At 48.5% G+C, this 12,305-nt stretch overlaps 1 protein-coding gene across 2 annotated transcripts; it reads left to right on the top strand.

Moving 5' to 3' along the window:
- Positions 1-214: 214 nt before the first annotated feature.
- On the top strand, positions 215-10,462 carry pdia8 (protein disulfide isomerase family A, member 8). Of its 2 annotated transcripts, none has more exons than XR_013936176.1 (13): positions 215-458; positions 556-634; positions 6,163-6,280; positions 6,492-6,599; positions 6,665-6,806; positions 6,874-6,987; positions 7,296-7,421; positions 7,599-7,778; positions 7,906-8,014; positions 8,199-8,286; positions 9,490-9,569; positions 9,638-9,695; positions 10,014-10,462. XR_013936176.1 is itself a non-coding variant. In XM_080484971.1 (13 exons), exons 1-13 carry the CDS (start codon positions 295-297, stop codon positions 10,101-10,103), a joined length of 1,497 nt encoding a protein of 498 aa, XP_080341097.1. In that variant the 5' UTR covers positions 225-294; the 3' UTR covers positions 10,104-10,462. The 2 variants fall into 2 exon arrangements, 1 of the variants encoding a protein (XP_080341097.1); XM_080484971.1 differs by having other exon boundaries at positions 225-458; positions 8,199-8,327.
- The last annotated feature ends 1,843 nt before the right edge of the window (positions 10,463-12,305 follow it).

Raw genomic sequence — 12,305 nt, 5'->3', positions numbered from 1 at the left:
GAGCGCTCCACATTCTGGTGTTTCTCTCTTGAAGCCCCGCCCACCAGCTGCAGCGCGGCCGCTTGTCACGTTAATCCAGACACTTACCGGAAGTCGAGCCATCTGGCCTTCAATATAAAACCACGGACGGATCCGGTTTCACGGAGTACTCCGTTTCCTGTCCCACAAAAATGCATTATTTTGTCGGACGGAAGCGGAAGTCTGCCTCCCTTCAGTCTAGCTTACTGCCTGGTGTCACTGCCGTCCTCTGTGTCGGTAACGGTCCCGGTGTCCCCCCCATCGTGCTCCTCCATCATGGTGGCCGAGCTCTGCCTGTTTCCCACCCTCATGCTGGCGCTGCTGTCGCGTGCACCGCATGCCGGGGCCGCGCGCCGTGACGTGCTCGAGCTCGGTGACGCGGACTTCGACTACCTGGCGAGCGAGCACGAGACCATGCTCGTGAAGTTCTATGCTCCGTGGTAACCAATCAGTGTTGTCTTAGCATGGTTAGCTCCGAGTAGATGACAGGTTACAATCTGCACGTGTCTTCTCTCACTGACTCCGCCCCCTCCGCAGGTGTGGCCACTGCAAGAAACTGGCTCCGGAGTTTGAGAAAGCTGCAGGTCGACTGAAGGGTAGCGTCCAGTTAGCAAAGGTAACTTCATCACCTGTGTCTCAGGTGAGGGTCTGTTCTGACTGTCTCAGGTGAGGGTCTGTTCTGACTGGGGCTGAACGATTCTGGAAAATAATCTAATTGCGATTTTCTTTTCCTCAATATTGCGATCTAAAATGCGATCATTTTTTCAAGGTTCTCTTCTCGTGTGTTTGTCAAGAAGCACAAGCAATAAATCAGTGTGTATAATAATAAACAATATCATTTATTCTACATAAATTTTTCTTTCTTATAGGCTAAGCTTATGTTAAGATAAAGTCAAATGAAGCGTGTATTAATATGAAAGACAGTTTATTTATCTTCTACTTCAATTACAGTAGTAAACTTACTAAATACTGTGACTTGCAGTCTTGTAACGTTCACCACAACAAGCTGCTTGTCCATTGTACTTCTCAAAGCCCTAAACCAGGCTGGGTCACTATACTAATGCTGCGCTGGACATTAAGGATTTTATGTGGTTTGCTCATCGACACTGCAGTAGGGAAGCACCGATACACGTTTTTCTACTTCTGATCCGATCCTGATACTTTGATTTGTACATCTGCCGATACGATTCTGATAGCAGTGCTCTGTTTGCTTTAATGTTATTATTATTATTATTATTATTATTGTTGACTTTATATGAGGCTGTAATAAACTCCTCTCTACAGTAAAGTATGAAATGTACTAATGTATACATGTACTCTCTCTAAAGACACCTTGAGGTTAGTATCAGGACAGAAAAGAAGCAGTACAAAGTATTTTAGTTCCATGTGGACAATGAGGGGGTCTGTGTGACGTCATCATCTCATAATAAACTAGTTCTTATATCTTTAAAACCTCAGAATCACTTCATTAATCTCTGGGGAAATTCTTTAGCAACGCAGCACCAACAGCTCGAACAACACAAATGATTGGGACTATTTTCAGGGAGTTTAGCGCGGAGTAGGACGCAGCTTCACGGGGGTGTGAATCGACTGCTCCAGCAGAGGAGCTGCTGTTCATTGTTTTGATGGCGCGGTCAGCGCCGTTCTCCTCGGAGAGCTGGAGTTTTAAAACGCTGACGTCTGGCGGCGGAGCGACCGCCTCGCTGAACAACTGCTTAGCTAACATCCACGTTGCTGCGTTGCTTTGCTAACATCCACATTGCTGCGTTGCTTAGTAAACATCCACGTTGCTGCGTTGCTTTGCTAACATCCACGTTGCTGCGTTGCTTAGCAAACATCCACGTTGCTGTGTTGCTTTGCTAACATCCACGTTGCTGCGTTGCTTAGCAAACATCCACGTTGCTGCGTTGCTTTGCTAACATCCACGTTGCTGCGTTGCTTTGCTAACATCCATGTTGCTGCGTTGCTTTGCTAACAGCCACGTTGCTGCGTTGCTTTGCTAACATCCACGTTGCTGCGTTGCTTAGCAAACATCCACGTTGCTGCGTTGCTTTGCTAACATCCATGTTGCTGCGTTGCTTTGCTAACATCCACGTTGCTGCGTTGCTTGGCAAACATCGACGTTGCTGCGTTGCTTTGCTAACATCCACGTTGCTGTGTTACTTTGCTAACATCCACGTTGCTGCGTTGGTTTGCTAACATCCACGTTGCTGTGTTACTTTGCTAACATCCACGTTGCTGCGTTGGTTTGCTAACATCCACGTTGCTGTGTTGCTTTGCTAACATCCACGTTGCTGCGTTGCTTTGCTAACATCCACATTGCTGCGTTGCTTTGCTAACATCCACGTTGCTGCGTTGCTTAGCAAACATCCACGTTGCTGTGTTGCTTTGCTAACATCCATGTTGCTGCGTTGCTTAGCAAACATCCACGTTGCTGCGTTGCTTTGCTAACATCCACGTTGCTGCGTTGCTTTGCTAACATCCACGTTGCTGCATTGCTTTGTTGCTTTGCTAACATCCACGTTGCTGTGTTGCTTTGCTAACATCCTCGTTGCTGCGTTGCTTTGCTAACATCCACGTTGCTGCATTGCTTTGTTGCTTTGCTAACATCCACGTTGCTGCGTTGCTTTGCTAACATCCACGTTGCTGCGTTGCTTAGCTAACATCCACGTTGCTGCGTTGCTTTGCTAACATCCACGTTGCTGTGTTACTTTGCTGACATCCACGTTGCTGTTACTTTGCTAACATCCACGTTGCTGCGTTGCTTTGCTAACATCCACGTTGCTGTGTTGCTTTGCTAACATCCACGTTGCTGCATTGCTTTGCTAACATCCACATTGCTGCGTTGCTTTGCTAACATCCTCGTTGCTGTTACTTTGCTAACATCCACGTTGCTGCGTTGCTTTGCTAACATCCACGTTGCTGCGTTGCTTTGCTAACATCCACGTTGCTGTTACTTTGCTAACATCCACATTGCTGCGTTGCTTTGCTAACATCCACGTTGCTGCATTGCTTTGTTGCTTTGCTAACATCCACGTTGCTGCGTTGCTTTGCTAACATCCACGTTGCTGTGTTACTTTGCTGACATCCACGTTGCTGCGTTGCTTTGCTAACATCCACGTTGCTGCGTTGCTTTGCTAACATCCTCGTTGCTCTTACTTTGCTAACATCCACGTTGCTGCATTGCTTTGCTAACATCCACGTTGCTGTTACTTTGCTAACATCCACGTTGCTGCGTTGCTTTGCTAACATCCACGTTGCTGCGTTGCTTTGCTAACATCCATGTTGCTGCGTTGCTTTGCTAACATCCACGTTGCTGCGTTGCTTTGCTAACATCCACGTTGCTGCGTTGCTTAGCAAACATCCACGTTGCTGCGTTGCTTTGCTAACATCCATGTTGCTGCGTTGCTTTGCTAACATCCACGTTGCTGCGTTGCTTGGCAAACATCGACGTTGCTGCGTTGCTTTGCTAACATCCACGTTGCTGTGTTACTTTGCTAACATCCACGTTGCTGCGTTGGTTTGCTAACATCCACGTTGCTGTGTTACTTTGCTAACATCCACGTTGCTGCGTTGGTTTGCTAACATCCACGTTGCTGTGTTGCTTTGCTAACATCCACGTTGCTGCGTTGCTTTGCTAACATCCACATTGCTGCGTTGCTTTGCTAACATCCACGTTGCTGCGTTGCTTAGCAAACATCCACGTTGCTGTGTTGCTTTGCTAACATCCATGTTGCTGCGTTGCTTAGCAAACATCCACGTTGCTGCGTTGCTTTGCTAACATCCACGTTGCTGCGTTGCTTTGCTAACATCCACGTTGCTGCATTGCTTTGTTGCTTTGCTAACATCCACGTTGCTGTGTTGCTTTGCTAACATCCTCGTTGCTGCGTTGCTTTGCTAACATCCACGTTGCTGCATTGCTTTGTTGCTTTGCTAACATCCACGTTGCTGCGTTGCTTTGCTAACATCCACGTTGCTGCGTTGCTTAGCTAACATCCACGTTGCTGCGTTGCTTTGCTAACATCCACGTTGCTGTGTTACTTTGCTGACATCCACGTTGCTGTTACTTTGCTAACATCCACGTTGCTGCGTTGCTTTGCTAACATCCACGTTGCTGTGTTGCTTTGCTAACATCCACGTTGCTGCATTGCTTTGCTAACATCCACATTGCTGCGTTGCTTTGCTAACATCCTCGTTGCTGTTACTTTGCTAACATCCACGTTGCTGCGTTGCTTTGCTAACATCCACGTTGCTGCGTTGCTTTGCTAACATCCACGTTGCTGTTACTTTGCTAACATCCACATTGCTGCGTTGCTTTGCTAACATCCACGTTGCTGCATTGCTTTGTTGCTTTGCTAACATCCACGTTGCTGCGTTGCTTTGCTAACATCCACGTTGCTGTGTTACTTTGCTGACATCCACGTTGCTGCGTTGCTTTGCTAACATCCACGTTGCTGCGTTGCTTTGCTAACATCCTCGTTGCTCTTACTTTGCTAACATCCACGTTGCTGCATTGCTTTGCTAACATCCACGTTGCTGTTACTTTGCTAACATCCACGTTGCTGCGTTGCTTTGCTAACATCCACGTTGCTGCGTTGCTTTGCTAACATCCACGTTGCTGTTACTTTGCTAACATCCACGTTGCTGCGTTGCTTTGCTAACATCCACGTTGCTGTTACTTTGCTAACATCCACGTTGCTGCGTTGCTTTGCTAACATCCACGTTGCTGTTACTTTGCTAACATCCACGTTGCTGCGTTGCTTTGCTAACATCCACGTTGCTGCGTTGCTTTGCTAACATCCACGTTGCTACGTTGCTTTGCTAACATCCACGTTGATGTGTTGCTTTGCTAACATCCACGTTGCTACGTTGCTTTGCTAACATCCACGTTGATGTGTTGCTTTGCTAACATCCACGTTGATGTGTTGCTTTGCTAACATCCACGTTGCTGCGTTGCTTTGCTAACCTCCACGTTGCTGTGTTGCTTTGCTAACATCCACGTTGATGTGTTGCTTAGCTAACATCCACGTTGCTACGTTGCTTTGCTAACATCCACGTTGATGTGTTGCTTTGCTAACATCCACGTTGATGTGTTGCTTTGCTAACATCCACGTTGCTGCGTTGCTTTGCTAACCTCCACGTTGCTGTGTTGCTTTGCTAACATCCACGTTGATGTGTTGCTTTGCTAACATCCACGTTGCTGTGTTGCTTTGCTAACATCCACGTTGCTGCGTTGCTTTGCTAACCTCCACGTTGCTGTGTTGCTTTGCTAACATCCACGTTGATGTGTTGCTTTGCTAACATCCACGTTGCTGTGTTGCTTTGCTAACCTCCACGTTGCTGCGTTGCTTTGCTAACGTCCACGTTGCTGTGTTGCTTTGCTAACATCCACGTTGCTGTGTTGCTTTGCTAACATCCATGTTGCTGCGTTGCTTTGCTAACATCCACGTTGCTGTGTTGCTTTGCTAACATCCACGTTGCTGTGTTGCTTTGTGGTGTTGTGAGACTAAAATCCCTCCAATCAGCAACATGTTGCCATGAAAAGTTGGATAGCACAGTGCTACTTCCCTAGCCTGCTCGCTGGTGAGGGTCTGTTCTGACTGTGTCTCAGGTGAGGGTCTGTTCTGACTGTGTCTCAGGTGAGGGTCTGTTTTGACTGTGTCAGGTGAGGGTCTGTTCTGACTGTCTCAGGTGAGGGTCTGTTCTGACTGTCTCAGGTGAGGGTCTGTTCTGACTGTCTCAGGTGAGGGTCTGTTCTGACTGTCTCAGGTGAGGGTCTGTTCTGACTGTCTCAGGTGAGGGTCTGTTCTGACTGTGTCTCAGGTGAGGGTCTGTTCTGACTGTGTCTCAGGTGAGGGTCTGTTCTGACTGTCTCATCAAACTAAGACTCGGGTTTCAGGTTTTCCTGCAAATCAAACTTGAAATAAAGGATTACAGTTGTATTTTTTTCCCCGAATTTGTTTAGCAAACACGTAACAGGAAATGACCCGTTTTCCATTTTTTCATTTTCAATTTCCAAATGAGAGCTGGAAGACGAGCCCTCTCCCATTTTCTGTCCACCATTATCAAATCGGAAATCGGATGGTTTCCCGACATCAAAAGGAAAATTGAATGTACCCGGACCGTTCTGACTGTGTGTGTCAGGTGGACTGTACGGCGTACTCCGAGACCTGTGCACGTTTCGGAGTCACTGGTTATCCGACGCTGAAAATATTCAGGCTCGGCCGAGACTCCGCCCCCTACGATGGACCTCGCACGGCAGGTAAACATCAACAACAGCAGTAAACAAACAAACTCGGTTGTTTTGGCCTGCGATTAAGTGTGTGTGTGTGTGTGTGTGTGTGTGTGTGTGTGTGTGTGTGTGTGTGTGTGTGTGTGTGTGTGTGTGTGTGTGTGTGTGTGTGTGTGTGTGTGTGTGTGTGTGTGTGTGTGTGTGTGTGTGTGTGTGTGTGTGTGTGTGTGTGTGTTTTCAGAGGGGATCCATCAGTACATGAAGAAGCACACGGGTCCAGACTCGATTCACCTGAGGACAAAAGACGACCTGAAAGAATTCATAAACAACTACGAGGCTAGCATCGTGGGTACGCTCTCATATGACTGCGTGTGTGTTGGGTGAGGGCTCTTCTCCTGACTGTGTGTGTCTCAGGTGTGTTCTCAGGTGAGGCCTCAGGTGAGGCGGGTTCGTCTCTGCAGGACTTCCTGAAGGCTGCAGCTCTGCTGCGGGAACAGTTCCGCTTCGCTCACGTCACAGACCTGCAGCTGGTCTCTGGTTATGACGTCCCCTCCCAGTACGTCCAGTCAGAACACACACACCATGTCATGTGACTCACACCTTACGTGTGTTTTTGATTTCAGGTGTGTGTTGCTCTTCAGACCTCCCAGACTGTCCAGCATGTTCGAGGACAGTATGGTGGTTTTCAGAGACCAGCTGACCATCAGCTCACTGCGCCGCTTCATCAGAGACCACATGTGAGCGTCTCACCCGTCTGTCTCTCTGCAATTAAGGGGTGTCCAACCATGGTCCTCGAGGGCCCTGGTCCTGCAGGTTTAGCTCCTCCCAGTTTAACACACCTGATCGCAATGAGGGGCTCGTTATTGGGCCTTTTCACAACCTTGGTGATGACATCATCATTAGATTCAGGTATGCTGAAGCGGGGAGGAACTAAAATATGCTGGACAGGGACCCTCGAGGACCAGGGTTGGAGACCTCTGGTTAGACTGTCTCACCTGTCTGTCTCTCTGCAGTTAGACTGTCTCACCTGTCTGTCTCTCTGCAGTTACGGTCTGTGTGCTCACATGACTCTGGAGAACAGAGATCGTTTGAGGGTTCGAGATCTTCTGACGGCGTACTATGACATCGATTATCATCACAACCCCCGAGGATCCAACTACTGGAGGAACAGGTGTGTGTGTGTGTGTGTGTGTGTGTGTGTGTGTGTGTGTGTGTGTGTGTGTGTGTGTGTGTGTGTGTGTGTGTGTGTGTGTGTGTGTGTGTGTGTGTGTGTGTGTGTGTGTGTGTGTGTGTGTGTGTGTGTGTGTGTGTGTGTGTGTGTGTGTGTGACCGCTGACCTTGTTCCCAGGGTGCTGAAGGTGGCCTCTCAGTATAAGGGGCGGGGCCTGATGTTCTCAGTAGCCAATAAGAAGGACTTCCTGTCGGAGCTGGAGGAGGAGTTTGGTTTGGGGACGTCAGACGGAGAGCTGCCATTGGTCACCATCCGGACCAGACTGGGCCACAAGTACACCATGAGAGAGGAGTTTACGTAGGTAACCAGACTGGACCAGAACCAGACAAGACGATGACCTGGGCCTGTCTCAATTTGAATGAATAGGTTTTGAGCTGTGTTACTTGAGCCCTGCTGAGTAATCAGATTACTTTGTGTTCCGCAGGAGTGATGGCAGCTCTCTGCAGAGATTCCTCGAAGATTATTTTTTAGGTGGATTGAAACGCTACATCCGATCAGAGCCGATACCTGAGAGGAACCACGGAGCTGTGAAGGTGACCTCTGAACCCCCTTCCTCTGACCCCCCCCATGCCTGTGACCTCTGACCCCCCCGTGCCTGTGACCTCTGACCCCCCCTTCCTCTGACCCCCCCCATGCCTGTGACCTCTGACCCCCCCCCCCCCCCCCCCCCCATGCCTGTGACCTCTGACCCCCCCGTGCCTGTGACCTCTGTTGCAGGTGGTCGTAGCGGAGTCTTTCGACGAGGTGGTAAACGATCCACATAAAGACGTTCTGATCCAGTTCTTCTCTCTGTCCTGTCCACACTGTAAGAGACTGGAGCCCGTCTACACACAGCTAGCGCACATGGTATGCCGCGCTAACTACACCCGCTACCTGTACAAGCTAACGACACCCGCTACCTGTGCGAGCTAACAACACCCGCTGCCTGTGCGAGCTAACGACACCCGCTGCCTGTACAAACTAACAACACCCGCTGCCTGTGCGAGCTAACGACACCCGCTGCCTGTGCGAGCTAATTACACCCGCTGCCTGTACAAGCTAACGACACCCGCTACCTGTGCGAGCTAACAACACCCGCTGCCTGTGCGAGCTAACGACACCCGCTGCCTGTACAAACTAACAACACCCGCTGCCTGTGCGAGCTAACGACACCCGCTGCCTGTGCGAGCTAACTACACCCGCTGCCTGTGTGAGCTAACTACACCCGCTGCCTGTGCGAGCTAACTACACCCGCTGCCTGTGCGAGCTAACTACACCCGCTGCCTGTGTGAGCTAACTACACCCGCTGCCTGTGCGAGCTAACTACACCCGCTGCCTGTGCGAGCTAACTACACCCGCTGCCTGTGCGAGCTAACTACACCCGCTGCCTGTGCGAGCTAACTACACCCGCTGCCTGTGTGAGCTAACTACACCCGCTGCCTGTGCGAGCTAACTACACCCGCTGCCTTTGCGAGCTAACTACAACCGCTGCCTGTACAAGCTAATTACACCCGCTGCCTGTGCGAGCTAACTACACCCGCTCCCTGTGTGAGCTAACTACACCCGCTGCCTTTGCGAGCTAACTACAACCGCTGCCTGTACAAGCTAATTACACCCGCTGCCTGTGCGAGCTAACTACACCCGCTGCCTGTGCGAGCTAACTACACCCGCTGCCTGTGCGAGCTAAAGACACCCGCTGCCTTTGCGAGCTAACTACACCCGCTGCCTGTGCGAGCTAACTACACCCGCTGCCTGTGTGAGCTAACTCGCCCGCTGCCTGTGCGAGCTAACTACACCCGCTGCCTTTGCGAGCTAACTACACCCGCTAACAGCCCCAATAAGTTCCCTTACATAAACCTGTGCGCGTGTTTCAGGCAGTGTTGTTTGTTAATCAGTCCATCCTGTAGGAGGCAGTGCACTTTGTTGGTATTTAATTTGGTGTGTAAAGTTCATTTGTTGCCTCGTGTCGCTTGTGAAAACATTTTTAATGTGGAAATATCTGAACCTTGTCTGTCCTCTGTGTCGTCAGCTGGCCTCTGACCCTAACATCACCATCGCCAAGATGAACGGCGTGGAGAACGACGTGCCGGCAGCATATGAAGTGCAGGGGTGAGGACAATCAATTAACCTTAATTACACACGTTTATAAAGTCCACTCACTGTGTGCGTGTGCACAGGTTCCCCACCATCTACTTTTCTCCTGTGGGTAAAAAGGATGAACCCATACAATATAAGGTAGGACACACACACACACACACACACACACACACACACACACACACACACACACACTGTAACACAGACACGCTGCTCTGAGGCTGAGGTGTGTGTGTGTGTGTGTGTGTGTGTGTGTGTGTGTGTGTGTGTGTGTGTGTGTGTGTGTGTGTGTGTGTGTGTGTGTGTGTGTGTGTGTGTGTGTGTGTGTGTGTGTGTGTGTGTGTGTGTGTGTGTGTGTGTGTGTGTGTGTGTGTGTGTGTGTGTGTGTGTGTGTGTGTGTGTGTGTGTGTGTGTGTGTGTGTGTGTGTGTGTGTGTGTGTGTGTGTGTGTGTCCAGGGAGTGCGGGAGCTGTCACACTTGCTCCGGTTTTTGAAGCGTGAGGCCAGTCACAGTTTGGTGTTCAGCGGCTCCAAAGAAGAGCTCTGAAAGCACCAGCGTGCATCAATCAGGAGGGGAAACAGGAAGTGATGTCAGGATCTCCGACAGCTCAACACACGTGGTCCAATCAGTTTCTCTCTCCCCTTAAGCCCCGCCTATCATGAAGTCGTCCCAGAGTGAGCCATCCAATCAGATGATTTCATTTTTTTTATATTTATTTATGCAGACGTGTTGGTTTGTTTTTATTTTCACGTGTGTTTGCGTGTTATTTATTGTAGCTGTCATGTTTATGGTGCTAAATCTCGGCCAAAATGTTTGTTCATTTGAAAAAAAGACGGATTGTTCAAGGTTTGGTTTTGAATTTTGAAAAATAAAGTGTTATGAAAAGATTTTTCTACTTAAATATGATTTTGATTCAGCTCTGGAATTCATTTGATAAAATCATTTATATAAATTTTTCACCATATTTCTTCAAATTAGAGATGTTATTTTTTCAGTTGCATGGTTTCAGATTAAGATTTTATTTTTTCCACATTCAAATCTTGTTTTTAGATTTTAGATTTTTTCTCACTGAACGCTCCGCTGAGGCATCAGCATTACTGCATCAACTTGACCCTCTATGTAGTCTATCTAACAACTCTGACAACATGAGACCTTAAGGCTTCCTCTACCGGTTGTGCCGTGACCTGGTCACCTGGACTAACTTACAGCTGCAGGACGAGCCAACGTGAGTTCTCCCTCCTAACAATCTGAGAGGCCTTTCAGCAAAGCAAGACTGACAGGACTGCTCATATTGATACTCAGCTATCATCAGTCCAGACAGCCCTTCACAATACAGAGGGATCCCCCTCTACTCTAAATGACCAGATTACTGAGCTGGAGCTCTCAGGAAAAGGGTTGCAGCACTGGAAAAGGAGAAGGCATACCTGAGAGCCAAGGTGGATGAAGCTGAAAACAGGAGCAGGGCCAACCAGCTTGGCTTTCTCCATGTCCCGGAGCGCAGCGAGGGCACCGACGTGGTGGTGGCTTTCCTCCACCGGCTCATCCGAGACCTCTTTCGCTACACCCCCGGTGATTGAGAGAGCCCAAAGCTCCCCTCGATTCTACTCCCAACCCAACTCCAGATCTCCTCGCCCCATCGGAGCAACGTTTTTGCATTTCCAAGACAGAGTTAAGTTTGTGGGTCTGTCCAGGGAGAAGAAGGAGCTCCTCCTCCAGAGCAGTCGCATCAGGATTTATCCTGACTTCAGCACAGATCTCACCAAGAAACGACTGCGTGCAAAGGGGATGAATTACTGGCTTTTGTTTCCGTGCTCATTGAGAGTCACAGTAAACGGTGAAGCAAAAGTTTTCCGAAGCCCGGAGGATGCTCAGCGCTGACTTCAGGACGTCACCCCTCCTCCTGGAAACAATGTGTGTAATAAGACTACCCTCTCATCTCCGACGCCCTGCTAACGAGGTGTTAATCTGACTCAAACGGACTGACACACCGATAAACTAAAATCATTTACTTTCCACTATTGACAACGCTTTGTGATTGCCGGTGTCGTAAGGCAGAGGTTTTAACTCTTAATTAACTTAGGCTTTGAGCTGAAGTATTAATTATGTGAATAATCCCTGTCATTTTTGGATTACTACTACCACTAACTTTGTGTCTTGATTAATTGATATATGAAGACGAGGGTCATTTTTGTTTTTCCATATGTTGCAAATTGATAGCAGTTATTGCTGAACCTGCAAAAGCAGTGAGCCTTTTTTTCCTTCACATTAATATCTGTCTGTCTGTCTGTAGCTCCACCTCCTCCACCTCCTCCACCCCTCTCATTGCCCATACAACTTGATAAAAGTAAAGATAGAATCAGTTAAAGGTTTAAGCTTTAATGAGTCTGGCTCCTGAAGTCGACCTTCTGAGAGTTTGGGTCACATTACATCATCCTGATATTATTACAGTTTCTGAAACATGCTGTAAAGCAGAATATCTGACGATGAGATGAATATAGAGGACTATAGAGGACTATAGTGGACTATGTCCTACATAGACCAGATGGAGGTTCTAACCGAGGGGGGGTGGAAACATATGTCTCCAAGAATCTGCCTGCTGAAGGTGTCTATCAAACAGTGGAGCCAGTTGACTTTGAATCCCTGTCTGTTAAAATAATATTTCAAAATAACAAGAATATAATAATCACTACCATCTCCAGACCTCCGTCTGAGCCTGCAGACTCCCTGGAAAATATTATGGCTACAATT

This window comes from Lipophrys pholis, assembly GCF_963383615.2.
Source record: "Lipophrys pholis genome assembly, chromosome: 17".
Classification (NCBI taxonomy): Eukaryota; Metazoa; Chordata; class Actinopteri; order Blenniiformes; family Blenniidae; genus Lipophrys; species Lipophrys pholis.
Note: the sequence above shows the minus strand (reverse complement) of the source record. Positions and strands in the feature narration are given on the sequence as shown.